At 39.2% G+C, this 27,930-nt stretch overlaps 1 protein-coding gene and 1 long non-coding RNA gene across 3 annotated transcripts in view; one reads left to right on the forward strand and one right to left on the reverse strand.

Annotated features, from left to right (window-relative positions):
• Nucleotides 1-22,772, reverse strand: part of LOC309493123 — a 69,307-nt gene extending 46,535 nt beyond the window's left edge. The window contains exons 1-2 of the long non-coding RNA XR_014203804.1: nucleotides 22,686-22,772; nucleotides 21,270-22,610 (exon numbers count right to left, since the gene is read on the reverse strand). This is a non-coding gene — a long non-coding RNA (uncharacterized lncRNA). The remainder of the gene's footprint in view (nucleotides 1-21,269; nucleotides 22,611-22,685) is intronic.
• LOC309487627 (uncharacterized protein) lies at nucleotides 516-2,784 on the forward strand. Of its 2 annotated transcripts, XM_082155350.1 has the most exons (3): nucleotides 516-1,127; nucleotides 1,165-1,290; nucleotides 1,351-2,784. In XM_082155350.1, the coding sequence occupies exon 3, from the start codon at nucleotides 1,743-1,745 to the stop codon at nucleotides 2,655-2,657; it is 915 nt and encodes a 304-aa protein (XP_082011476.1). In that variant the 5' UTR covers nucleotides 516-1,127; nucleotides 1,165-1,290; nucleotides 1,351-1,742; the 3' UTR covers nucleotides 2,658-2,784. The 2 variants fall into 2 exon arrangements, with proteins under 2 accessions (XP_082011476.1, XP_082011477.1); XM_082155351.1 differs by having other exon boundaries at nucleotides 516-1,023; nucleotides 1,210-2,784.
• Nucleotides 22,773-27,930: the final 5,158 nt, after the last annotated feature.

The raw sequence follows: 27,930 nt of genomic DNA on the forward strand, positions 1-27,930 counted from the left end.
CTTGTTACATGCTCTAAGCGCTGTACATGCTAAGACATAATTATCTTTCGGTGGTCATGAAAGATACGCTTTTCTTAGAATAAATGAATAATCAAAAGAGTTCGTTGGAACTGATTAATTGATTGTAATATTAATTTAGCTACCTCAAGTTACTCCAATTAACTGACCCAAATATTAATAATTAATCATAATTGATAATTATGAGTTAGTATTAAAGCTGCAGTCGGCAAGTCTGGCAGATTGGGTCGATTAGCCAAAATTTTGAATGTTTACAACTCTCATACCCCTCCCCACTACCAGCGAGCACCCTCCCATCGAGGTCGTGCTCGTCAGTGCGTCACTGTGCGTGTGTATATTTCCCCTTTGAGCTAATTTTGTTACAGCCCTTTTTGGCTCGTTGAAAACAAGACGAGTGTCACATGCCTGTCCTGTCTTGTGCTGCACATGGGTGTTTTGTTATTTTGGGCCATGTGCTCCTGTCTATTGTCTAGCCCCTCCCATCTTGTTATCTCAGTTCTTGTTTTCCTGAGTTCTTGTTTTCCTGAGTTCTTGTTTTCCTGAGTTCTTGTTTTCCCCCTTGTGGGTTTTTGGTTTCGATTTCTGTTTCAGTTTGTTAATAAATTCTTTTTCTGCAATTGAGTCCTTCCCTTAGTTTTCTTTAGTTTTCATGACAGAACGATCCGACCATGTCTAGGATTCAGCAGAAAGAGTCACGTCACCCACATGGCCCTCCTGTCTCGTGCCCCCACTACCAACGCATTGTACGTTTCCAGTCATTAAGTGCCCTCCGCCAACAAGGAACTGACCTGAGGAAGTTCGCTAGGGAATTCCTTAGAGCGGCGGAGGGTTTAAGACTTAATGACGGGCCTCTTAAGGACCTTTTTTTTTACGCTCTTAATGAGCCAATGGATTGGGTTCTCAGGAGGGCGTATGATGGGTGTACCTTTGAGGCTATGGTGGAGGGTCTCGCTCGCTTTCAGGAGCGGGAGGCCAGGAAGGTGGTCCCGAGTCCGGTGGTCCCGAGTCCGGTGGTCCCAGTTCCGGTGGTCCCAGTTCCGGTGGTCCCGAAACACAGGAGGAGGAGAAAGGCTCCCTCCGTAACTGTTCCGGTGGTCCCGAGTCCGGTGGTCCCGAGCCCGGTGATCCCAGTTCCGGTGGTCCCAGTTCCGATGGTCCCAGTTCCGGTGGTCCCAGTTCCGGTGGTCCCAGTTCCGGTGGTCCCAGTTCCGGTGGTCCCGAAACACAGGAGGAGGAGAAAGGCTCCCTCCGTAACTGTTCCGGTGGTCCCGAGTCCGGTGGTCCCGAGCCCGGTGATCCCAGTTCCGGTGGTCCCAGTTCCGATGGTCCCAGTTCCGGTGGTCCCAGTTCCGGTGGTCCCAGTTCCGGTGGTCCCGAAACACAGGAGGAGGAGAAAGGCTCCCTCCGTAACTGTTCCGGTGGTCCCGAGTCCGGTGGCTCCTAACACGGAGACCATCCCGGAGGTGACTGCCGTCCCTGACGCACCGCCCAGGCGTCTTGCTCTGCCCGCGCCGCCCAGGCGTCTTGCTCTGCCCGCGCCGCCCAGGCGTCTTGCTCTGCCCGCGCCGCCCAGGCGTCTTGCTCTGCCCGCGCCGCCCAGGCGTCATGCTCTACTGGCCCCGCCCGACCTGCGCGCACTGCCTGCACCACCCCAGCGATCCGTCACGTCTACCCAGCCAGAGACTGTTCACGTCACGTCTGCCGGGCCTGTGTCTTCGGACTAGATGGCCGCCAAAGAGACTGTTCACGTCACGTCTGCCGGGCCTGTTTCTTCGGACAAGATGGCCGCCACAGAGACTGTTCACGTCACGTCTGCCGAGCCTGTGTCTTCAGACAAGATGGCCGACGCCGAGCCTGTTCACTTCAAGTTTGCCGAGCCTGTGTCTTCGGACAAGATGGCCGCCACAGAGACTGTTCACGTCACGTCTGCCGAGCCTGTGTCTTCGGACCAGACGGCCGCCGCCGAGCCGGTGTCTGTTCCTGAGCCGGTGGTGTCTGTTCCTGAGCCGGTGTCTGTTCCAGTTCCTGAGCCGGTGGTGTCTGTTCCAGAGCCGGTGGTGTCTGTTCCTGAGCCTGAGCCGGTGGTGTCTGTTCCTGAGCCTGAGCCGGTGGTGTCTGTTCCAGTTCCTGAGCCGGTGGTGTCTGTTCCTGAGCCTGAGCCGGTGTCTGTTCCAGTTCCTGAGCCGGTGGTGTCTGTTCCAGTTCCTGAGCCGGTGGTGTCTGTTCCAGTTCCTGAGCCGGTGGTGTCTGTTCCAGTTCCTGAGCCAGTGGTGTCTGTTCCAGTTCCTGAGCCGGTGTCTGTTCCTGTGCCCTGGCCGCCCGAGGGGTCGTCTCCGCCCTGGCCGCCCGAGGGGTCGTCTCCGCCCTGGCCGCCCGAGGGAAAGTCTCCGCCCTGGCCGCCCGAGGGAAAGTCTCCACCCTGGCCGCCCGAGGGAAAGTCTCCGCCCTGGCCGCCCGATGGACTGACATTTCCGCCCCGGCCTCCCGAACTGTCCATTTCCCCTGCCCCACCCTGGTCTGTCCTTCCTGTTCCCCCTGTCTCGCCCTGGTCTGTCCCTCCCGTCCCGCCCTGGTCTGTCCCTCCCGTCCCGCCCTGGTCTTATGGAGCGTCTGGTAGCCGCTCCGTAGGGAGGGGGTAATGTCACATGCCTGTCCTGTCTTGTGCTGCACATGGGTGTTTTGTTATTTTGGGCCATGTGCTCCTGTCTATTGTCTAGCCCCTCCCATCTTGTTATCTCATTATTGGTTTCATTTGTCCCACCTGTTCCTTCAGTCTTTGTCGGATCGTTGTCTGGTTTACGTCTCCCGCTTCATGTGTAACCCTGGTATGTGTTGTTTCTAAAGTTGTTGTTTTGTTGAGTTCTTGTTTTCCTGAGTTCTTGTTTTCCCCCTTGTGGGTTTTTGGTTTCGATTTCTGTTTCAGTTTGTTAATAAATTCTTTTTCTGCAATTGAGTCCTTCCCTTAGTTTTCTTTAGTTTTCATGACAACGAGCTGCAGCATTCTGAATCATTTGTAGAGGTTTAGTTGCACATGATGGAAGTCCAGCCAGAAGAGCATTGCAGTAATCAAGCCTAGAACTGACCAGGGCCTGGACGAGAAGTTGTGTTGCATGCTCAGTCAAGAAAGGCCTGATCTTCCTGATGTTGTGCAGTGCAAACCTGCATGATCGAGCTGTCTTTGAAATGTGGTCTGTGAAGGTCAGCTGGTCATCCAATATTACTCCAAGATTTCTGACCGACCTTGATGGGGTGATTGATGCTGAATCTAGCTGGATAGTGAAGTCGTGCTGTAGAGACTTATTATATTCTCAGCTGCCCGGCTCTCTCACTTTCTCTTTTCTCAGAAGTCTCAAAGGAGGGAATGCAGCTGTCTGCCCTTTTGTTCCCTCATTCAGATGATTTTAGAGAAAGAGAGCGAGATGTATTCCCCAGATCTTAGTGACTCAAAGATGTGAGATTGACTTAAACACATTCACATGCTGCTGTCCATATCATGCATGTCTGAACCTGATGTTTTTTGACGAAACACAATTATACACACATTCTCCAGCTCTGTCACCCTAACCTGCTTGTTCCATCCTCCAGCTGTTGCTGCTTATTGTGTTATAGCTCTCCATCTGTCACAATATACACTTTGCTCATAATTCTGGAACACACTTGCATGCACTCCTCTGACAGAATGCCATCATGAGATGAGATTAAATTCTAATATCAATTGTGTCATATTTTAATTTTAAATTATTATACCCAAACATCTTTCTTTTAATGCTGTGTTAGTTTGAAGTGAAAATGATATTCAATTCAGAATGTTTCTGTTCGGTTTTAATGTGTATGTGAGGAGTTTTTTTTAATGCTTTAGGTTTCTTAAATTCTTCCCTGAATTAGGCTACTTCTGTTAAATTTTTAGGGGTTCAAGCATGTAGTGCTGAAACCCTATTGTTATTGTTAATTTTCCCATGATGCAGCATTCTCCATCGATCGGCCTGACGGGGGCGCTACAGCGGTCAAAAGTACGAAATTGCTCACTCCTAAACCGTTAGGCGTAGGCTCAAGTGTCTTATATCGTTGGAATCTTTGGCTCAAGCCAATATAAAGTATTTGAATGCAGTGAAGTTTAATTGTGTATTAAGAAATATCCTTGTATTAGTGGACTCAATTAAAATAAGTTCAGAGAACTCTAGTTTTTTATCAGATTAATTGAATTGAGGTAATTGGTGTCCTCAAATGTTTTGAGTTAGCTGAACTTGTTGGGTTTTACAGTGTGCGGCTAATCGCTACACCTGTTTAAAATGTATAATGTAAACATTCTTTATTCATATGAAAATATGAAAATATGAAAATCACACACAAACCATCAACCATCTTATTCGTGTGTTTATTAGCTGCTTATTTCAAGTGTAGAAATGTTTATTTGGTCCGTTCTTCACAGAGCACAGGGCAAGGAAATGTACAGGACAGTGTCATGCAAAGGGCAGGATTATGGTAATGTTGACTCGCGTACAATGATTGACAGCTGTAGAGATCAAATGAATGTGCGACGAGTCATAAACTGATGCAAATTAAGAAGAGGAGAGACAGAACTCGCTCTGAACGCTCTTTCAGCTCTTCAGATCGCATAATTCAGTGGGAAATAAATAAAAAGTGTATTCTATATGACAAAACATTTTGCAAATATGGTAATAAATCAATATTTCTCCAAATATGCACACTTTTGAACTAAGTGCCCTAACGGATGCTGTCTGTATGTATGTGAACACAAATAAACTGCAGTAGACATGAGTAAATTCATATGAGTGTTGATATTCTATTTTAAATATCATACATTACAGATTGATTATTTTGCAATCCTGACATAAAATATGAAATGAATGTCACTGCAACCTAGTTTTATCATAAACAGAGGTCAAATATCAAAGCTGGAGTCTTTAATCTTTCTAATGATACTCAAGTTTGTCCAGATGCAGTGAATGTTTAACAACAATAATCTGGGGCCATCTGCGATCTTTGCCTATAAAGGGGTTAAATATCTATATCTAAAACACAAAACCACCACACAATAGCAGAGGATAGCACTCATTCTGCTCTGTAAAATAATTCGGTAACACTTTATAATAACGTTCAGTTGTAAGTCATTTATAAGTGGTTAGTTAATGATGAACTAATCATTAACAAAACATTCAAAAATAATTAGCTAGGGATATGCTAACATTTTATGTATGTTTTGTAAATTCCGTTACAAGTCATTGACCAGTGATTAGTAAATGATTAACTAATCATTTATGAAACATGACTATGCATTCAAAAATGATTAATAAGTGATATGTTAATTATTTTATGTATGTTTTGTAGATTCCGTTATAAGAAATTTACATTTGATTAGTTAACGATTAACTAATCATTTACAAAACATGACTATGCGTTTCATAAATGTTTAATAAATTGTTCAATTTTTTTGTATGTTTTGCTCACATCAGGTGCACAGTGGTTAAAGACTCCATGTGTTTCAGAGAAGACAGCGGTCTATACCCTCACCAGTCAGCACTTACACTGCAGTACACACTACAGTGTTCAACACCTGTTATAGATGATGTGTAAATCATTTACAACACTTTCTGCATCCCCTAATCTAAAGTGTAAACTATTCATCACTTGTAAATGTGTTACACATCATTCATAGATTACCACTTCAAGAATCAGTAAGGCATAAGATCAACGAATGTTGTCTACAAATGATGTGTAACGCATTTACAAGTGATGAATAGTTTACACTTTAGATGAGGGGATGCAGAAAGTGTTGTAAATGATTTATTCATGCTTTTACTCATCATTGTGTTGAACACTGTTACTTACCTGTTACAAATGATCTGTACGTGTATACAAGGAATTTACAACACTTTCTGCATCCTCTAGTTGCTACATGCATACAAAAGAAATAACATAATTTATTAAACATTTATGAAACGCATATTCGTGTTTTGTAAATGATTAGTTAATCATTAACTAATCAATTGTAAATGACTTATAACTGAATCTACAAAACATACATATAATAATTAACATATGACTTATTAATCATTTATGAACGCATAGTCATGTTTAGTAAATAATTAGTTCATCATTTACTAATCACTTGTAAATGACTTGTAACGTAATTTACAAAACATACATAAAATGTTACTATATAATTGGCTAAAGGATCAATAAAACATGAAAAAGTTGATATACAAGTACCGTTATGCCGTTAAGTAAACATTATAAAGGGACATACAAACTAAATATGGCAAGAATACAGGGATATAGCTGATACTGACATTTGTATAATGTACAAAAACAAGTAGGCATAAGCTTTAGGCAGGGCAGAAATCAAAAAGAAGAAAAGATAATTACTCGACTTAGAATAGGTCATGCTGGTTTAAATTTCACATTACATAGAATAGGAAAACACCCCACTGGACTTTGTACCCACTGTAACACACAAGAGACAGTAAAACACATTTTATTAGATTGTAAAAGATATATATATACAAGGTGGAAAACAAAATATGACACTAGAAAATCTGCTGGGAAAAACAATGTCTTGGAAAATGTACAGTCTCCTAATGAATTATTAAAAAAATATTGGGATAAGTGAAAGAATTTAATATGAATATAAAGTTGTTGTTTTTTTTACTCATCCTTCCTTCCTGTCAAGCTGCTGTCCATACTCCAGTCTAGTAGGTGGCGGTAATGCACCTTTAAGTTGGTTTGCCAACCGCCAATAAAAATTAAAGGAGGAAGAAGAAGTCAGGTGTTGGAGTTTAATCCCCACTTTTCTTAGCATCTTTTATGAAACAGCCATCTGCTCTCTGGTTTTCTCAGGTTTATTTTGGTTGTTATTTAAATAAAGTTCTCCTGCACAGATGCCTTCATTCACTTCAATTAATGTTCCAGTTGCACTTACAATTACATGTTGATATTTTCCAGGTTAAATAAACATTACAAACACTTTTTTTTCTCTTTTTTTTTCTTTTTTTTACATTTTCAATATGTTATTAAAACTATATACATATACTATATACTTAGTATATAGCAATTTTCTCTAGCCTGAAAGACCTGTATGTCTTTGATAATTCAGAAAAACTATTGTTGCTTTTAAATACTCCGCAATTACTGTGCTTCAAATTACACTGTAAGATCTCTGAGGAATAAACAGGTTTGAACATAAGCCTATCAACAAGCATATTTAAGTAAACAAGGCAATGCCTTCCAACTTCTTTTAATAATTCATTGAAGTGTGTTGAATATGTATGTTGAACATGTCTTGGCACCTTTGCCCTCTAACTGACCTGTACATCAAATCTTTTCTCTCACTAATGCAGACTCTTTCCACCAAACTTCACATTTGCTGGTAAAGAGTTCAGAGGCCAATGGAATATGCTTCATTACTGCTTTTACACGCCCACCTAAGGGCATTGATAGGAGGATTCCACCTACAAATATGCAAAAGATGAAAAGTCCATGTTAGCCTTGTGCAAAAAATGTAAAAATAAAAAATAAAATGTAATAATGTGAAGAAAAAACAAACAAACATAGAAGTGCACGTAATTAACATGAGTAGACATATACAGAGCCCTACCTAAAGCCCGGGACACACTAAAATTGAGCATCGGCCATTGTTTTTATTCGGTGTGTTCGCACGTTGTCTCTAGTCGGATGCTGTCTGGATTTTTTTGGGGGCTGATTCACCATGTAGAATAGGCGTCGGGCCGTCAGTATGAGAGAGAACTCTGATTGGCTGTTCAGTTTAGTGAATGAATCAGTGCACGAAAATAGCAAAACAGTGAGCAAAGTCAAAACCGTACAGATAGAAGTTTCTAATTTTACGTCATCTTACCTGAATGTTCCATGGGATTAATAACATGAGCGGAGTGGAATAAAGAAAGTGATCAGCAGGATTGATATAAAAAAAAAAAAACAGCACGCTTGGAATCTGCAGCATCAGCTTTTCCCTTTATGAATGACGAATATAGATGAATATATCTGCAGAAATAGACAATTGTCTCGATTGAGTGCGCAAGATGGCGTCGTGAACACACCAATTCGTAGGCGTGAGTACGAGGTGGCTAATTTGTACGACCTTGTACGATTTGTCTAAACCCCAGTGGGTTTTGGGGCGGGGTCATTCGTACAGTTCATACGAATTGGGCAACTCGTAAAATACATGTAGGCTACGATTTAAAAAAAAAAAAAAAAAAAAAAAAAAAAAAGAGGTCGTAGCCTATGAATTCATACAAATTAGCCACCTCGTAAAATAGGCCTATGAATTGCTGTGAGATCGGTTGGTTGAGACCTAGAGGCGCCCATCAACAAATTAGATTTTAAACAATAAAATATAATTTTTTATTTCAGTCTGCACCTTATTTGGATGTTAAGTGCTACTTGTTCACGTTTGAGAAAATTTTCAACTGATAAGAAATGGAAGAATTCTGAGAAATGGCTGTCGGAGGCGTCAGCAAAGAAAAAAACTTTGAGCTCATCAACATGATGTCTGATAAGTCAATGGTCAAGGCACGGAAAGCAGGAAAGGTTTCCTACTTTGTAGCTGGTCGTGCCTTAGTGGAGAAATAAAGAGATCTTTTGGTCAGGCTGAATTATCTCAACTTTGAGATCGGAGGGCTGTTTCATAAAAGACGCTAAGAAAAACCGGGATTAAATTCCAAAACCTGACTTGAATGAACCTAACAAATAAGTTGGGGCTAAAGCGGTTTCATAAAAGGTCATTGAAGTTCACGCAATCCCACAAATTTGATCCAGGTTTATCTAGTCTACTCTGTAAAAAAAATTCCTGTAGAAATTACAGTAACTTACTGGCAGCAGTTTGCCAGTAATTTACTGTAAATTAAACTTTCAGTATGAATACTGTATTCATATTTACAGTTCCATTTAACTTGCTGTATTATATAGTATATTATATTATACAGTATATTTTTTACTGTAAAACACAATAATGTTATGGTCTTTTCTCCAGTAATATATTTTAATAAAATACAAATATATTACTTTACACTGTGAAATTTACTGTAATTTGTTGTCCACTTTGACTATTTATTGTAAAACTGTACAAATTATTGTATTTCAACAGGTCTCAGTTGTAAAAACTAGTAAATAGCTATAAAAAGAAACAAAGACAACTGTTTAACTTTTTATTTATTTAATTGTTCAATTGTAATACTTGAAATAACATTTTAATATTCTTGCAGATTGTACTTTTAGTTTTCCAAAAACCTGAAAACATTTCATTAATACATAAAGGGCCCTATCTTGCACCCAGCGCAATTGACTTTGTACACCAACGCATGTATCATTCCTATTTTGCACCCGCGCAAAGCGCGCTTTTCCCTCCACAGAAGCACGTCGCTAAACTAGGGAATGAACTTGCGCTCCCGGGGACGGTTCAGCGCAAAAAAGGAGGCGTGTTCCGGCGCAAACGTTCCTTCATGCTATTTTGATGGTTTAGAAAACAATTGCGCCACTAACCAGGAAAAATAGTTTAAAGTCAGCGGTGCCTTGCGCATGTTATTCATATGCTATTTTAAGGGCGCATGCTTGGCCATAATCAATGTAGCGTGTGCACAACGTGCACTTTGATTCTCTCATCTACACAGAAGCAGCAGTTTTCATTTTTGCAAATCATACATTATTACGATAGATAGATAGATAGATAGATAGATAGATAGATAGATAGATAGATAGACAATTTATTATAAAAGCATACATCTAGCTTACACATTTACCCAAATTATCATACGCCTGTTTAACCGAAGTTAATTTGGGTGGGTTTCTCCATTTCAATGTAACTTCTCTCTTTTACGGCCGTGACGAGAGCGTTGCTCTCCTTGGCTGTGAACCGCTCCTGGCGCGCGTCTGGCAAATCTGCCGTTACAATAGCAATCCGCTATGGAAAAAGCGCGTCTGCTCTTAAAGGGAATGTGAGATGACGCTCTGATTGGTTTATTTCACATTACGCCCAAACCACACCTATGAATGATGAAGCTACTTCAGACCAACCCATTTTAGATTTGCGCCTGGCGCAAGAGTCATTTATCCCGCCGGGAAAATAGCAACAGCGCCCAAGACCCGCCCACAAAGTTACTTGCGCTTTGCGCTTGACACTTGCGTTTCAGATCGTTAAAATAGGGCCCCAGATGTTCATATTAAGAGCATTTTAAAACAATTCATGAACAGATTCAGTCATAAGAACAATCTTAAAAATTTACAGTCAGAAAACTCCTGTGTAGAGTGTATTTGCTCTTAGTAGCTTAATAGTTTTGCCAGCTAAAATCCAGAAACTCCTTAATGAAGGAGGATACATGAGGGTTCAGGCCAGAGTTCTTCCTTTGCACCATCTTCCCACTTCTTTTGTTGACCTGGAACTTTGAGGAGCACTTGCTGTTGTCAGGGTTAATCCTCACAATGAACCTTTACATAACAGAAAAACATTGTTAGATCATTTGATGTGTAAACATTTTTTAAACATAGGTTAAGACAAAGATTTAACACAGGTGAGCTCCAAATACTCACAACACAACCAAATACAGAAACGCACTGCAAAAGTTCATAACACAACCAAATACAGAAACGTGCTGCAAATGACACAGAACACAACGGAAATGTTTCCAGGGGACCCCAATAAGTGACGAACCCGGATGGGACATGCTTATTTCTCAATGTCTAATTTGTTTTTTGTTTTTTTTTACTTTTGTTTTCTTGCAAAACATACAGAGATTACATGTTTATGACATACAACTTTGTATACAAAATGTAAAAAGAACATGAGGGTACGATATTAATCTATACATCAGTAACATTGTAAAATTTGTTTGTAATGTTATGTTTAAATATGTTTCATAGGTAAGAAATGTTAGGTAATGTAGGGTCCAAAGATGAGACAGCAATTTTTAAAGTTGAGACACTCACACACAAATAAATAAAGCATATTATAAAAACTTTTTTTGTATAAAATGTATTTATTTGCAACAGTTATGTTAACAGCAATAATAAGACATTTCTGTCGTAAGAACAGCTATTCAGCTGATGGACACCATGCTGCGTTGTCATGGGAACATCCCAGGTGAAAATAATGAGGAAATTACGTTGGCTAAATCCGAAATCGCCTCCTAAACCCTCATTCACTAATCGCTACGTTAGTCCACTAACACAGTTCACTTGAAGGAGTGAATGAAAACAAGTGAGTGAATTCGGACATCCGTTGATCGTACATCGGTTGTACACAGCTGGGTTCGTCACTTATTGGGGTCCCCTGAAAACATTTCCGTTGTGTTCTGTGCCATTTGCAGCGCATTTCTGTCTTTGGTTGTGTTGTGAGTATTTTGAGCACACATGTGTTGTAAAACTGATGAAGATGTTTTCTTAATTTGCAGTTGTTTTTTCTATTTGCATGTGTTTTCTTAAAGGGATAGTTCACCCTAAAATGACAATTCTGTTAGTAATTACTCACCCTCATGTTGTTCCAACCCCGTAAGACTTTCGTTCATCTTCGGAACACAAATTAAGATATTTTTGATGAAATCTGAGAGCTGTCTCACTCCTTCATAGGCTGCTAGGTAATCGATATCTGCCATATAAAGTTAGTAAAGACATTGTTAAAATAGTCCAAGTGACTACAGTGGCTCAACCATATGTTTATCAAACGACAAGAATACTTTTTGTGTGCAAAAAAAACAAAAATAATGACTTTATTCAATTCATTTTCTTCCGTGTGGGCCTCTGATGTGAGTTCACGAGAGCGCCACGACGAATGCGCGAGAACTGAGAAGATGACGCAGATGGGTCTCGATGTAGTGTTTAAAATTGTTCTAAAGTGTGCATTTCCTGGATGTCCGAATCGTGAGAAACCAACGAGAAAACGTAAAAGTGCCTTACCAATGCCGCGAAATGAATGGCTTACCTTTCACACTTTCCCATCAAATGATCGTGAGCGTCATCTTCTCAGTTCTTGCGCATGCGTTGTGGCGCTCTCGTGAACTCGCGTCAGAGGCCCACACAGAAGAAAATTAATAGTTGAATAAAGTTTTTTTTGCGCACAAAAAGTATTCTCGTCGCTTGATAAACTTAAGGTTGGGCCACTGTAGTCACTTGGACTATTTTAACGATGTCTTTACTAACTTTTCTGGGCCGGCAGAATGAAATTACATAGAAGTCCTTTAATCTGATGTCAGGATCAATCCCAGTCAGTTCCTTAAAATGAGCGCATAAGAATCTCTTCGTAAAGAGAAAAGGCCACCTTGCCTGAAGATCTGAGATACTGGGTGGAGGGCTGGCATTAATGCTGTGACGTTGTGCAATGAATGTCATTTTCATTAATTCCTGGACTTTGCTGCGCTCGGCTGCACAAGGTCCTTCTTGAGAAAATAGACTAAGAATCTCCTGTCTCTTTATCTCTAAAGAATCAAAGGTTTCCCCTTCAGGAAGTTCAGTAGGGTTCCAGTTCACACAACCATAGCTATCCAGTTTAGCGGATTTAGATGTTGAAGGTTGGCTATCATCCACTTCGTCTCCTGTTCGTCGAGCCATTGTATTGTTCCGGTTAAGATGTTCCACCCTTGTCCTCAACTGACACAACAAAGAGTAGTAACCACAACCAATTAACTCTCCTTCCTCTGTTTTGTCACTGTTTGGATACTTATGGATGACTGACTGTGCAACTTCTGAACATTGCCACTTGGTTGGATTTAAACACACTTCTCTGATCGAATCCACAATCACCCTAACCATGTGTCTCCTATCTGAGGCTTTAGGTCGCTTTCCTTGTGCAAGACATGTTCTTAAATTTGGTGTCATCTTACCCCAGGGTATTTGAAAATCTGACACCCATGCTGCACTTTGAACTGGGACTGGAGTGGATGTTGGACTCTCATTTGTAACTTGACTGGATCCATGACACTGCACAGGGAATGTTGAAGAGTTGGGATGGTTGCTTGGCTGAGTAGCTAGAATATTTTCATTACCTAAATGAAATATTGAACATAAAAAATTGAACATAACAAATTTAACAGATGTAGTGTAGAACGTGAAATTATGAGTATTCACTAACAGTAAATTAATTATTTGACAAATGTAGATATTTCTACTTCATTGATCATGCTTAAAACCCACATAAGCCGTTTTTACTATTACAAAACTAAATGGAATATTGAACATAAAAATCTAATTTAACAGATGTAGTGTAGAAACGTGACAAAGTATTTAATAACAGTAAATTAATCATTTAACAAATATACATATTTCTACTTCACTGATAATGAATATGGCTTAAAACCCATTTTTTTTACTACTGTATATTATATACATATTATATACAAATGACTAACCTCTGATTTTGAAAAAATGAATCAGTTTCCTGCAGTCTATTGGTGAAAGGAAGTCTTTCAGGTCATCTGATGTTAAATATTGGAGGTCATCGTCTGTTTTCACACCAATTCTAGTCAATTCTGATATCAGGTGGTTAAGTTGATCATCATCCAGCATTGGGAGAACACCTCTAATTGATTCCATCTTTTAGCTTCTCACCTAAGACAAACAGAGTGGTGAAGTGCAACAAAATTAGCAACAAATCGTTTGTATACTGGCAGAGGGTTATAGTCAGCTAGATTCTCTACGTTTACACATAAATAATGGGGACTTGACTCATGTTGTAGAAAGTGTAGCCCAGATCAACAACTGCCACTGATTTACACTTTTCAACAACAAAGAATAATTTTGAGAAGTGTATCAGAATCATTTAAATTTTTCCGAGTGTGTATACATCATCAGTTTGATCTACCACAATAGCCATTGATGTCTGGTACTTGGTTCATTTGTATGTAGCAGTTAATGTTACAAAGGTAGCGTCATGAAAGCCTTGCATCCTTAGAGCTTCCTGAATGTGGGTGTTGTATAAGTGACTGTGAAACTCATCTGCTTCACCTACTTGCACATTTGGAGAAAAGATGGAGCCAGCACTCAAATAGGCTTGCAATAAAGTGTTGATTTAAAAAAGTGCATTAAGCCAGAGTAAAGCAGCTTTTTTCGTTGTTTAAAATATGTGTGCTTGCTTTCAAATCGTAAAGTCCATAGTCTAATCAGTGGTCCAAATTTAATTGTGAGTTCAGGGTAGTGAAGTAAAAAATTATGTTTTGGTTTCAGTGGTGCATCTGGAAACAAGGTACAGTAGCTCTTAAGTGCACATATTCTTCAATCAGACATTTCATGTAGGCTACTTTTTGGTGCACATATAATTTCAACAAGCTCCCTTAACTTCAAGCACAACTGCCAAATTTCATCATCAAGTGGATTTTCGATCCCCAATTAGTAATGGGAGCAATCGAAGCAGACACCAGTTCTGAGCTGCATGTCCTGTCAACTTTCCACCATCAGGTTTTATTTCACATGGCTTATTATTCATGTCACTTCCACAGAACTTAAAGCTAGATATGTTTCTGTTCAGCTGAACATAGCTGGAGTGTTTCCCTAGTGACAAGCTGTTTTATGTACAAAGCCAGATCTGTTGAAACAACTCCCTCAAAAAGATCATGTGCCAAACACGGAGGAAGCCCAAGATCACACACATGAAAGTGTTTTAGGCAGTTGAACACAGAATCGAACTTGACACCATACTTGATCACAAATTTCTTGCCCTTCAGACATTGCCACACTGTTTTGGTAACTCTGTTTTGTTCTTGTTGGACCTAAGTCTGTGCCTTTGCTTTCAAACATGTCTCTGTTTATAAGACAGTAACGGCAGAAATGTCTACTCTTACTGAAACACCAGCTCCTGGTGTGGTCAAACCCAAGGCAGAGACCTGTTAATGTCCATATTTTGACAGTGAAACGTTCAGGAAAGGGAAAGAAAAGAAAGAAATATGAATGTTTGCACAGAGTGTCGCCACAACTCTCTCAAGCTCTCCCCACAGCACAAAGTGTGAGGTGACTGCGCGCCGTTAAGTGGAAGCGTTTTTTTTTTTTTTTTGTTAAACCAAAAATATAATATATGTAAAGTAAAAGGAGGAATATTTGTACACACCTTTGCATCTGACTGGTTCTCGCATCGTCTTCGTTTTCTTCTTTCTCCAAGCGGGAAATAAAAGCTTTTCTGTGATTGGTCAGGTTTTGCGCTAAATCTACCTAAATCTAAAAGATTAATGGTCTGGCGTCGACTAATGAAAATCGCCCAGCTCGAGGGGCGGCACCAAGCATGCATTTGAAAATCTCACTGCACGCAATAGGATAACACTACGACCAATCACAACAATAAACCCCATACGCTTAGCTACCAGCGGAGCTAACTGGTAGATTATACTCTTACCGTATCCTGTCGGCAAAACAGCAAAAACTTCCTTCTTTCAAAGGAACGATTCGAGCGGCGTCTTCTGTTCCTGTTTTAGATAAAAAGCCAAGTCTAACTCGTTCATTGTAGCGGCCAAACCCATTTTAAACAACTGGTGTTCATCCATAGCCATCTTGCAATGTTTACTAATGACTTCGACGTCACAGTGCTGTCGTCATCTGTTTATCTCGCCTCTGGCCCGCCTATATCAGATAACCTGATGTGATTGGTGCAGCTCAGATCGAGGGGCATATTTAATGAGCATCATTACTCGACATCAGAGTAACTCGCTGAGCAAATTCAACTTGTGCTCTCGCGAGAACTCTGGATTACCAGGCTAGATATTTCCCACAATGCAACTTTAAAATACAGTAACATGCTGTATTAACTGTCCTACAGTAAAATACAGTTCATTTTACAGTTAAATACGGTGTAATTTACAGAAAATTCTCATTTTAATTGTGTGTGCACGCTTTTCTTAAAGGCCACCTGAAATCAAAGTTTAGGTTTTTTAGCTATGAATATGTTAAGCTAAAGGTTATGAATAAGCTTGTCTGTTCCAAACCAATGACAAAATTCGCATTTAGGAGATATAAGCATTCAAACCACACAGTCTCTCACTTCCGCTAAAATGGATAACGGATTTTTGTGATGTCACCGCGGACTTCAGCTTCTCATCACATCTTCGGTCCAATCAAGTGCTCTCTAGAATCTAAAGCATCCTGCCCCTTCTGCTATAAATACCACCTAGCCAAAGCGACCATCGTTGACACGTCGCGGAGCAATATGGGTTTTTGCCAGGCTCTATATTGTCCCGACCACTTTTTGAAACATCTCGCGGCACGGATGTACATAATACAAACAAATAAAACATCTCAAATTAACTAGTAGGGAATGCATTTTGTTCGTTGGTAAAATAAAAGGCGTTCTAGCGCTGAAATGTGTTGTTTTTGGAATCAAGCTGCTGAGCTCGTTGCCGCTGCTATCAGTTGCATGGATACAGCATTCTCGTAACTCGTCTTCACTTGGACACACGCTTCAATCTATTGCCGTTGCGGAGACTCTATTTGTTCTAGTGAAATCACAAAACAAATTGATTGATATACAACCACTGATTAACATATTCAATCAAATCCAAATCGTGAGGCGAGAATCAGTATCAGACCAGCAAGGTTGTCGGGCGAGGAACAAACAGAACCAACCGGGACATCCCAACTCACAATCAGAAACAGGCTGTAGTTCACAGCAGAAAACAGTCCAGAAAGGCAATACTGCTTTTGTAAGGTCTAGAAGACGCTGGCTCTAAGAAGGAGAACAAAATTTTGCTTACTTTTTTAGATTGGAAAATCTCTGACTAAAAACGTTCTCGGTTACTAACGTAACCACGGTTCCCTGAGAGTATTGCATAGCTAATACGCAGTGGAGAAACTCCTTTCCTCGAGAAATATTGAAGCTAATAGTTTAAAACGCAGTGCAGCTGCACAGCGAACACAGCAGAGCATCTAGCTTGCCCATTGGCTGTGCTGCGGCAACTGCATATCCTATGGTTAAGTGCCTGAATCAAGTGACTTGGCGCCAAGCACGTCAGAGCGCGCCTAAATGGGCGTGGCATAAGCCTATAAAGGGAGCCCATTCTGGCCATATAGCAGGTTAAATCGACTGAAGCGACAAATCCTGACAGATTGCAATAGTGCGGCAGGCTACGCAATACTCGTTCCCTTACTCTCAGGGAACCGAGGTTACGTTAGTAACCAAGTACGTTCACTTTCGAGAACAGTCACTTCATATTGCATAGCTAATACGCAGTGGGGACGCAATGTAAAACGCCGCACTATTAGCAACTGGCTGCATACAACTGGAGCCTAGGGAAGCACCCCAAGGATCACAGAAACAACCCATAATAAAACCCCAACATAAGTGACAGTAACCGGACCTGAGTCGGGTTTCATGAATAAGGGGCTGGAGCATAAGAACCAGGCTCATTCCAAACATAAGTCCCAGGACAATTGTGCTTATGGACAGTAATAGATAGACTGATAAGACCAGACATCGTCCGATCTAATTATCATACTGAGAGGACTCGAGCCTGCAGGCAAGGAACCTCCATGTTATAAAATCCCGCAAATGTGGACGGCGAGGACCAGCCGGCCGCCGCACATATGTCTTGAATTGGTACACCACTAGACCAAGCCCACGAAGAGGCCATGCCTCTCGTAGAATGGGCTCTAGCGCCTATGGTGCAAACCTGGCCCACGGCCTCATATGCTAGCTAGAGAGATGGCATCCACTATCCATCTAGATTGTTTCTGCTTCGTGACCGGGGCCCCTTTGGTGCGGCCACCGAAGCAAACAAAGAGCTGATCTGACCTAAACGGCGTAGAACGCTCCAAGTAGATTTTTAGAGCCCTGACAGGACAGAGCAAATTAGCCTCCCCATCGTTCTCCGAGGGTGGAAGTCCTGATAATGTAATAACCTGAGCTCTGAACGGAGTTGAGAGCACCTTAGGTACAAAACCATGCCTTGGCTTGAGAGTGACCCTGGTGTCACCTATCCCAAATTCCAGGCAGGAAGGGCTCACAGAGAGCGCCTGCAAATCTCCCACTTGCCTGATGCCAGAGCCAGCAGCAGAGCAGTTTTCAGCGAAAGTGGTTTGAGATCAACCGACTGTAGCAGTTCGAATGGAGGACCCTTCAGGGCCCCAAGGACCGTGGAGAAGTCCCATGCCGGTATAGTAGGGGGCCTGGGGGGGTTCATCCTCCTAGCTCCTTTAAGTAAACGAACGATGAGGTCGTTTCTCCCCAGTGACTGGCCAGCCACAGGATCATGGCAAACTGCTATGGCTGCCCCATACACTTTGATCATGGATGTGGAGCGACCCTTATCCAAAAGCTCTTGCAGGAAGGAGCTTGAGGTCCCTGGCTGAGCACCAACCAGTGAATACTGACCACTTAAGAGCATAGAGGCACCTGGTAGACCGTGCTCTAGCCTCAGTGATGGTATTCAAGACCTTTTCTGGGAGGTCCCAGGATACCCGTTGAGGGGCCACACTTGGAGGGCCCATAATTCGGGCTGAGGGTGCCAAATCGTCCTGTTCAAGGACGAGATCCTTCCTCATTGGCGCTGGCCAGGGAACAATGTCCACCATCTGCACCAGCTCTGGAAACCACGCCTGGGTTTTCCAGAGGGGGGCTACTAGAAGGACTGGGCATCCGCTCTCCTTGATCCGTCTGATGACCTGAGGGATCATAGAGACTGGCGCGAAACGCATATAGAGGGCGTTTGGGCCAGGGATGGGCCAGCGCGTCCCTGCTCTTCGAAAAGAACTTTGCACAGTGAGTGTTGTTTTCCGAGGCGAAGAGGTCGACCTCTGCCTTGCCGAATACACTCCATATCAGACTGTCTGGTCTGTGGGTCGAGAGACCACTCGCTTGGGGGAGTGTTGTTTCTCGATAGCATGTCCGCACCCAAATTTTTGACTCCCGGGACATGAGCAGCTCTGTATTAGACAAGACTAAATACATGAACATTGTCATATTCATTACCATGCTAAAAATATCCAGAGAGTTGTCATGATAGAAATATGGAAAACAAGTCAATGTATTTTATATGGCACATGCATGTAGTGTATCAAAACATCCCAGTTTCACAATCAAGATTAAATTCTACTCGTATAACCTCCTCTTGCAGGCATTGCTGGTAAACAACAAAATATATGCAGGTGGAAACAAAGCACCTTGGATCCCCTCCTGAGTGAGAACTACAGGATGGAAAATCATCAGGTGGTTTATACATTTTGGATGATTGCTGTTATTTATACTGAAAGGAACAATGGATGGTTTCAGCATTCCTCTGTTTTTTCAGTTCAGTTATTTCAACTAAATCTTTGAGCTGTTTTCTAAACAGTATAATTAGCTTGAGTGGAAGAATACAGAAAAGGTGCACAGATCCATCTTGTAGGATGATGAAGCATGATCACATATCACATATATTCCTTATTGAAATTTGGCCAGTTAAACCAGTGTCACCCGGGTTTTGATTTAGTTTTATTGAAACCAGAATTATCCTGCTCATTCAAACTAAGACTGACATATTTTTTAGCTTATTTTAATAAAATGTCCAAAAAGAAAAGAAAAAAAACGAACCAACAAAATTTATATTTTTTACCTTTGACAAAGTTTAACGATTAGTCTATTGTAGATAAAATATTATCAGTGTTGCAAACCTTGCCCTACTGACGAAATGTGGACGTCACGGTATTTGTGGCATTTGCGCAGCAGCAGACTAGGCTACTCAATCTACAAGCACATGACTAAAATATGTGAGGGAAAAAGTTTGTGAAACTAAAGAAAGAACCTTTATTGTGAAGGGGCAGCTCACCATCTGAGAAAACAAAAAGCTCAAAAGCAAGAGTCTATTTCTTTTTTTGTCTCTTTTTTTAATCTCTTTGACTCTCCATAGGCTTAATGATTTTAAACTGTACAAACTATATCCCCTGACACTAACCCTACCCCTAAACCCTCCCATCTTTATATTTAAAATATATATAATTTAGTATGTTTATTAATCCATTTCCCTCTTGGGGACCGCTGGCTGCTCCCCATAATATAGGTAATCTCTGGTTTTACTATCCTTGTGGGGACATTTGGTCCTCACAATGTAATATAAACCTGTAAGTGCACACACACACACACACACAAACTGAAATTTAATAGCCAAACTCTGAGCATGTCCACAAAAAAAAATAACTGAAAAAGGCGGCAGTTCACACATTCAGATAGCCTACATGAATGGAAAAATGGTGAGGATTTTTTTTGTGCTGGTATCTATGACAACCTCTTGTTATGAATGCTCAGAGAACATAAAGTGTGTGTGTGTGTGTGTGTGTGTGTGTGTGTGTGTGTGTGTGTGTGTGTGTGTGTGTGTGTGTGTGTGTGTGTGTGTGTGTGTGTGTGTGTGTGTGTGTGTGTGTGTGTGTGTGTGTGTGTGTGTGTGTGTGTGTGTGTGTGTGTGTGTGTGTGTGTCTTTGGGAGAGTGCTGGACGGTAAAAGAGGCTGATTTAAATTCATGCATCCGAGGAAAGTGTTTGATGTCATTGATTGTGGAGCAATTACAGGTCTTGAGACTTAGTGTGTGTGTACATGTTAGTTAGAGAGAGGGGGATGAGAAAGATCGGTAACACTTTATAATAACTGCACGCTATTAATCAGCAGTTAAGCATTAGAAAACAGTTAATTCATCATTTATAAAGCATTATTAGACATTAATAAGCAGTTTATAAATACAGCTATAAATGATTTATACTTGATTTAACAGCATATCTATAATGTGTTTAATATTGTATTTTCATACTTTATAAATGATTCATTTATCATTTCTAAATGAAGTATAGCATTATTTACACACCAGTTATTTAGGAGTTGTCAGTGATTCATAAGATCACTTAGAAAGTTTAAGTAAATCATTAATAAAATATATAAATACATTCATACATCTTATTATTCAGACATATATAGTTACTTAGTGTGTTAATAAATGGTTTATTAACATGTATTTCTACTGTAATTCATGGTTAATTCAGGTAGTTATAAAGCATTTAGTAGTGGTCAGTTAACTATTTGTGTGAGCTCATCTAAAGTGAGGACAAGTTATGCCTTGTAAAGCATTTACAATGGAGATTTAAAGGCTGTTGATATTTTTATGTTCTGTATCACTGTGTTGTGTTTGTTTCTTTTTTCTGTTTAGAAGATAACTGAGTCTTTAAATCTCCTTTATAAATGCTTTACAAGGCATAACTAGTCCTCACTTTAGATGAGCTCACACAAATAGTTAACTGACCACTACTAAATGCTTTATAACTACCTGAATTTACTACATTTACTTACACACTGTAAAAATAAAAGGTGCCTGGAGGAACCTTTTGGGGTTCTTCACTTTGCCACACCGGCGGAACCGTCTGTAGATCCTCTAGGCACCCTTTAAAAAGGGGCGGTTCTCTGAGGAACCACACAGGTTTCCTGAGGAACTCTTATATTAGGCACTGTGTGGAACCACTGTGGGTGCCTCCAGGAACCAAATTTCAATTTTATTTTATTTGTATTAAATTAATTTCATGTTGTTACTATGGTTACCACCATTAACTTCTATTATAATAAACAAACTGAACCAAATACAAAATAAGAATTGTTTATTACATATTTTAGATCCATTTTAATACATACACTTCCATGCACTTGAAAAAAAAAAAGCTAGTAATAGATTAATATCAATGAATACACACACACACAAAAAATAGTATAATACATAAGTAACATGAATAATCAACCATGTGTATACAATAGGCTACACAAGAAAAGACATCTCATCAAAATGCATGGAAAACACATGTTCCATGTAATAAATCAATGTAAAAAATTACAATTTTGACTAATTAAAAATGTCCATCTTCACTTAATTTTAAAACATGTGTTTCAGTCCGCTTGTTAAGTCTAACGTCACTGTTTCCAAGTCCAAAAGCTCTATCAGATGCCAAAAACAAACAACAAACAGTGCTAATATACACTCATTGTGCTGTAATATTCCTGAAAATTAGGATCCTAACCTTTATCTCTATTCCGAAATCTCAGATGGTTAGTTATTCAGCTATTTTGAATCATAAAATGTTGAAGTCTGGGATGCCGTGAGACTGGAGACTGAAATGTACACTATGCCTTTTGAAAAGCTTACATGTGTGACTTGAATCAACAGTTCCCATAAATGGTTGTTGAGTATTCTCAATATCTAGAAACAAGATAGAGAAAGTAGAAGTAGAGGCTTCGACCCGGAAACAGTATTCCTTATGTCACAACAAGCAGAAAACATTTTCCATTTTAACAGAGTTAAGGTGCAGTAAAATGATCTGTTGTTCTGTGAATGTTCACTGGTGAATTCAGTCATTTCAATAAGAATCCACACGATCAGCAATTTTGTCTTTTTGCCTGTGTAATTTCACGAAATTCACAAATGTGATGCACCTTTACTCGCTGCAACATAAAATGCAATCAATTATAAAATCTTCACGAGTGACACGTGAGGTACTTAACGAGTTAGAAAAGTGAAAAGGAGCATCAGCTTCATTTTCTGTTTGCTTTTCCTCTTTTCTGGTGGATGGTCCAGGCACTTCAGTGATTTTCAGGTCTACAGGAGGATTTTTATTCTTGATCAAACTTGTATTTCAGCTTACCGAGATCCCTGCAAAGTACAAAATTTACTGTTAGAGTTATTAAAGTTATTAAATAATTTCCTCAGCCTTGTGACGTTCCAAACCTGTTTGACTTTCTGTCTGTGAACCCGAAAGCAGATCTCAGGCATAATGCAACCCGTCACCATTCAATATCACTGCATGAAACACAAGCATACATTTTTTTTGTAATTCATTCAAATTATTCTTATGTACACTTGTCTAGTTCAATTCAATGCAACAATTTATGTAAAAATGGTTAAGCTCCAAAAATGTCCCAGAAAAGATCCTAAAAATAGTCAATGAGTTCACAACTCATGTGTTATGGGTTGTGTTGTAAGTCTTCTGAAGTCATATAATAGCTTTTTCCTTTTTTTTTGTCGAAAAAGACTAAACTTTAAGTTATAATTCAGGGTTCAAATGTCTTATATTCAAATGCATATGATTAAGGTATAGCCTATAAAAAATGCATAGCATTATTGGCTCCAAACCTGTTATATTATTTTTCTGAGTAACATGAATGAGATTTGAGAGCATGAGGGAAGATTTTCAGAGAATAACTTATTAAAAAAGTACACAGTCAAACAATACAATTTCACACAGAGAAAGTTCATAGTAATAAAGTAAATGTTCAGATTATTTTAGAAATGTAACTTACTGGTTGTTCTGGGGAAACAAAAGAACAAAGCTGATTATTCACAACATAATATTTATTGACCAGTAAATGGCTTTAAAATGGTATTTGAGAGAATGAGGGCACCTGTAGTAAGTAAAGTTAGGCTAAACAAAAACAGACCAAACTATATTAACCTGCTTTTGTTATTCATAACAAACGCCAATGACGACAGCAGGAATCAGCTACATTAGTTAGGCTATCTCAGCAATTTGAAGACACAGTTTTACAGAATATGTTGAATTGAATGACTAAATCAATCTAAGACAATAAGTCAATAATTTCCATTTGTTCATTAAAGGAATAGCGGAGGATCTTTCCAAATTTTAGATAAGACCCGCCCTCTCCACTTTTTGAAAAGTTTGATTGATTCACCAGAATGATTGACAATTAGGAGGACCAATAGTTTAGACTACCCACCAGGAAGTAAAACATCCTCCGCTATACCTTTAACTTACGTTAGATCAACGTAGTTAGCATCGCGGCTAAAACCTTCATACCAGATACTGTGCAATAAACGAGTGGTAAACACTGTAAAAAAGTAGTAATGTATAATCAATTTAGTTTATATATATGTGTGTTTGAATATATAGTGAGTAGACTCTGTATTTATATTTATTTGGCGAGTTTACAAACCTTGTAACGGAGAGCCGATCAAACGGCGGAAGCTTTGGATCACTGGATCCACTGAAGGATCACTGAAGCGACGACAGCAGAGGAATAGCTCTGGGAATAGCAGCAGTTTCGTGACAGAATAAAACTTTTCTCCTCCTAGTTCTTCTTCTTCAAATAATAATTTATGAAGAAGTAGGTAAAAATTATTATTTTATTACTATTATTTATTCAATAATAATTAATGAATTCTTCTTATTAATATTATTATAATTTAGTGTTGTTGTTTAAGGTTTAAATTAATCAACAAAATAGGCCTATAGATACTAAATAAATGTAAGCTACCCAGGTGAAAAAGACGTAGGCTACTGTTAAATGTATTAAAAATGCATTAAAGTATATTTGTATTGTAGGCCTACTAAAAACACACTCAAGTACGTTTTTAATAGTACGTCTTTTTTCACCTGGGTATGTAGGCTATACTGAATCAAACTTATAGCCTATAATAATAATAATAATAATAATAGGATAATAATATTCTCATTTTGGCCTCACAGAACCATTGGGTTCCTCCAGATGCTGGCTTTAACATAAGAGATCTTCCAGGAACCACTTAAATGTTAAAAGATCTTCCAATAACCCTTTTATCGCATTCAAGTTCCTCTATTTTCCCCCAAAGCACTTCGAGGTCTCATGGTAATGAAAAGGTGACTCCAGAACCTCTGAACTAAATACAAAGTGCTTAAAGGATCCCATAAGTTCCAGCAAGAACCTCAAAGAATGTCAATGCTCCTCCAGTAACCCTACTAGGAGAAAGAGCTTTGAGGCACTTAAATTACATTTTGAAGTTCCTTGAGTATCCGACAGGATATTTGAGGCTCCTTTAATTTTTACAGTGCACTTTCTAAGTGATCTTATGAATCACTGGCAACTCCTAAATAACTGGTTTGTAAATAATGCTATACTTCATTTAGAAATGATGAATTGCAATACAATTAGTAAACATATTAGATATGCTTTTAAATCAAGAATAAAGCATTTATAGCTGTATTTATAAACTGCTTATTAATGTCTATTAATGCTTTATAAATTATTAATTAACTATTTACTAATGCTTAATTAATGATTAATAGTGTGCAGTTATTATAAAGTGTTACCGAAAGATCTACGTACTAATTCTGAGGTCATATCAGGCACCTGTACAAATACAGTCACCAATACACAAAAAACTACACAAGCACCCAGTTGATGGAGAGAAGTAGATGTACATTAATCCCAAGAGAGAATTGACTGATACTTGAAGGTTGACGTGGACGTGGGCATTATGCTGATTACCATAAAAATTAATTCCAATGTTTACCTTGTTATCTTGAGAAAAAATGTAAATATTTAAGTAGTTTATAATTTTATGCACTTACATTAATGCATCTTTTAAAACATATGCATTATTTGAGCTGCGGCTGTTTAAATCATATTTTTTTCATTTTATGGTCACATCGTCATGGCAATTAAGTTGTAAAATTGGATATAATTTTATACTTAAAAGGTAGCGATTTTGTTCACACTAAAATCATGTTAACACTACGTTTATGCGTATGCACTGTTGAAACGGTAGGTATTTTAATGTTGTAGATTGCCCCATTTACTTTTATGTTGTTGTTGTTGCTTGTTTAGCCATTTTTTTTGCATTGATAAACATTATGCCACACATGCTGTCAATTAAACTTTCTTTGTACTGAATAGTTTTAAGTCTCTGAAATTCTGCGATTTGAGAACTATAGACCTATATGCATGTTACATTTATTATTCTTACAAGTCAAGAAAATGCATAAAACTTGCACAAATACTGATATTCTTGTATCTGAAAGTTATGTGGTCATAGCTCTTTGTTGGTTTATTGTTTCACAGTGGTACATAGCAAGGTGCAATCCAAATTCATACTCACAGTGGTCAACATTAGGCCTACTATCCGTTCGAGAACTGCAAGAGTCCACAGATTTGCCATATGGAGTTTTTATGACAATTATATTGGCTACATCAGGTCAGACAAAGGATGTCGAGTCATTTTAGTGCATGCCATTTTGAACGGACCTGCATGTTGTGGAAAAAGAAAGAATGAGGAAGAGATGGATTGAGTGCTAAAAAGGATGATGCTGGCAAAGAACAGAACCCTTTATGTGTATTTGTCTGTGGGTCTGTATGGTGAGTAATGATGGTGTTATGGGACGTGGCTCGGTGCAAGATCAAAAGGACCTAACAACTGCACCTGTTCATACTAGAGCTGTTCTGTCTCCATCTCTTGCTCTTTTTTTCTTTATGTCACACTCATATAACACACCTTTTGGTTTCTGAATACCTTTCCACTGCTTCTTTGTCCCTGTGTCTTCCTGTCAAAATCAGCCTCTCTTCTTCCATATGCACTGGGGCCTGTTAAAAAAAAACAAAACAAAAAACATAACTCTGGTTGCTTTTATCTACATGTATCTGATGTTACTGAAGCATTTATATTAACATATCATTTCTGTCAACCCTAGCCTTTTTCTTAAGGTATTTTTCAGTAACAATTTAAACAGGTTTATTTAGGAAATTAGAAACCTAATATCACTCATTTTAGTGGTATTACACTAGACACCTCATTAAAAGTTATAGGTATTAAATAATGTTAAAAATCACAGCAGCTTATTAAAGGTATTGTTCACAAAACCTATCCTGAAATGGAAACTCCCCTCTGATTAATTTTGATCAATTTTTCAATTACCCCTCTAACATACATTAAATGGAGTATTTTAATAACTTCGGTTGATTAAAAAGAAAAAATTATCTTCATTCCATTTTAATCAATTACATGGACCTAATTGATTTTAAATTGATTTTACTTTCACATTTTGATATTCATCACAGTACGCTATATTTTCTAGCAGTGGATAGTCATTATGACATATATAGCCTATTTAACAGGGCTGCACGATATTGAAGAAAAATGCAATATGTAATTTGTGAAATAATGTAATATTCGATATGCGATACTGTAACGTGCTGGAGAAAGCAGGCGAAGGCGAGGATCTATCTGCAGGGTTTTAATTAAATAACATATAGAACAAATAATAAAGAACTCCAGGGATAAAGAAACAAAACCACGAGAATGACCGAACTAGAAGCAACCATACATGTACAACAACTGACAAAGTAACAAGTGAAACAAGGGCTATAAATACACAAGGACAAACAAGCTAAGCTAGATAACAAGGGGGCGTGGCTAATTAGAAACACCTGGGAAGACTAATAAACAAGTAAAACTACAAAGGACTACAAAACATGCAGTAAATAACAAAAGTCCACACAAGACAAGGGGAACACAAGACAGGAATCATGACAGATACGATAATGCTTTAAGTGTAAAATCTATTTAAATTATATTTAAACTGACTTAAAAAAGTAATGTCACAAATCTGACAATGTCATTTTAACATCAGTGTAAAAAAATAAAAAACGATTTAAATACCAACAACTCTTTGCTCAACTTGGAAAACTGAAAACACAACATCAAGAACATCCAGGAAAACAAAAACACCTGAAACTAGGGGTGAACGATTAGATATTTTTGTTGTTTTAATTTATCTTTGTTGTTAAAAAGAAAAAAGAAAAGGCACATTATAAACAATATAAATACAATAAAACAAAGATAATTCATTACATTTATATAGCGCTTTTCTCGGCACTCAAAGCGCTTTACATAGAAGGGGGGAATCTCCTCAACCACCACCAATGTGCAGCATCCACTTGGATGATGCGACGGCAGCCAATTTGCGCCAGAACGCTCACCACACACCAGCTTACTGGTGGAGAGGAGACAGTGATGAAGCCAATCGGTATATGGGGATGATTAGGAGGCCATGATGGACAGAGGCCACTGGGCAAATTTGGCCAGGATGCCGGGGTTACACCCCTACTCTTTCGAAAGACATCCTGGGATTTTTAATGACCACAGAGAGTCAGGACCTCGGTTTTACGTCTCATCCGAAGGACGGTGCTCTTTGACAGTATAG

The sequence above is a fragment of the Leuciscus leuciscus genome (genome assembly GCF_965113295.1).
Source record: "Leuciscus leuciscus genome assembly, chromosome: 2".
Taxonomy (NCBI): Eukaryota; Metazoa; Chordata; class Actinopteri; order Cypriniformes; family Leuciscidae; genus Leuciscus; species Leuciscus leuciscus.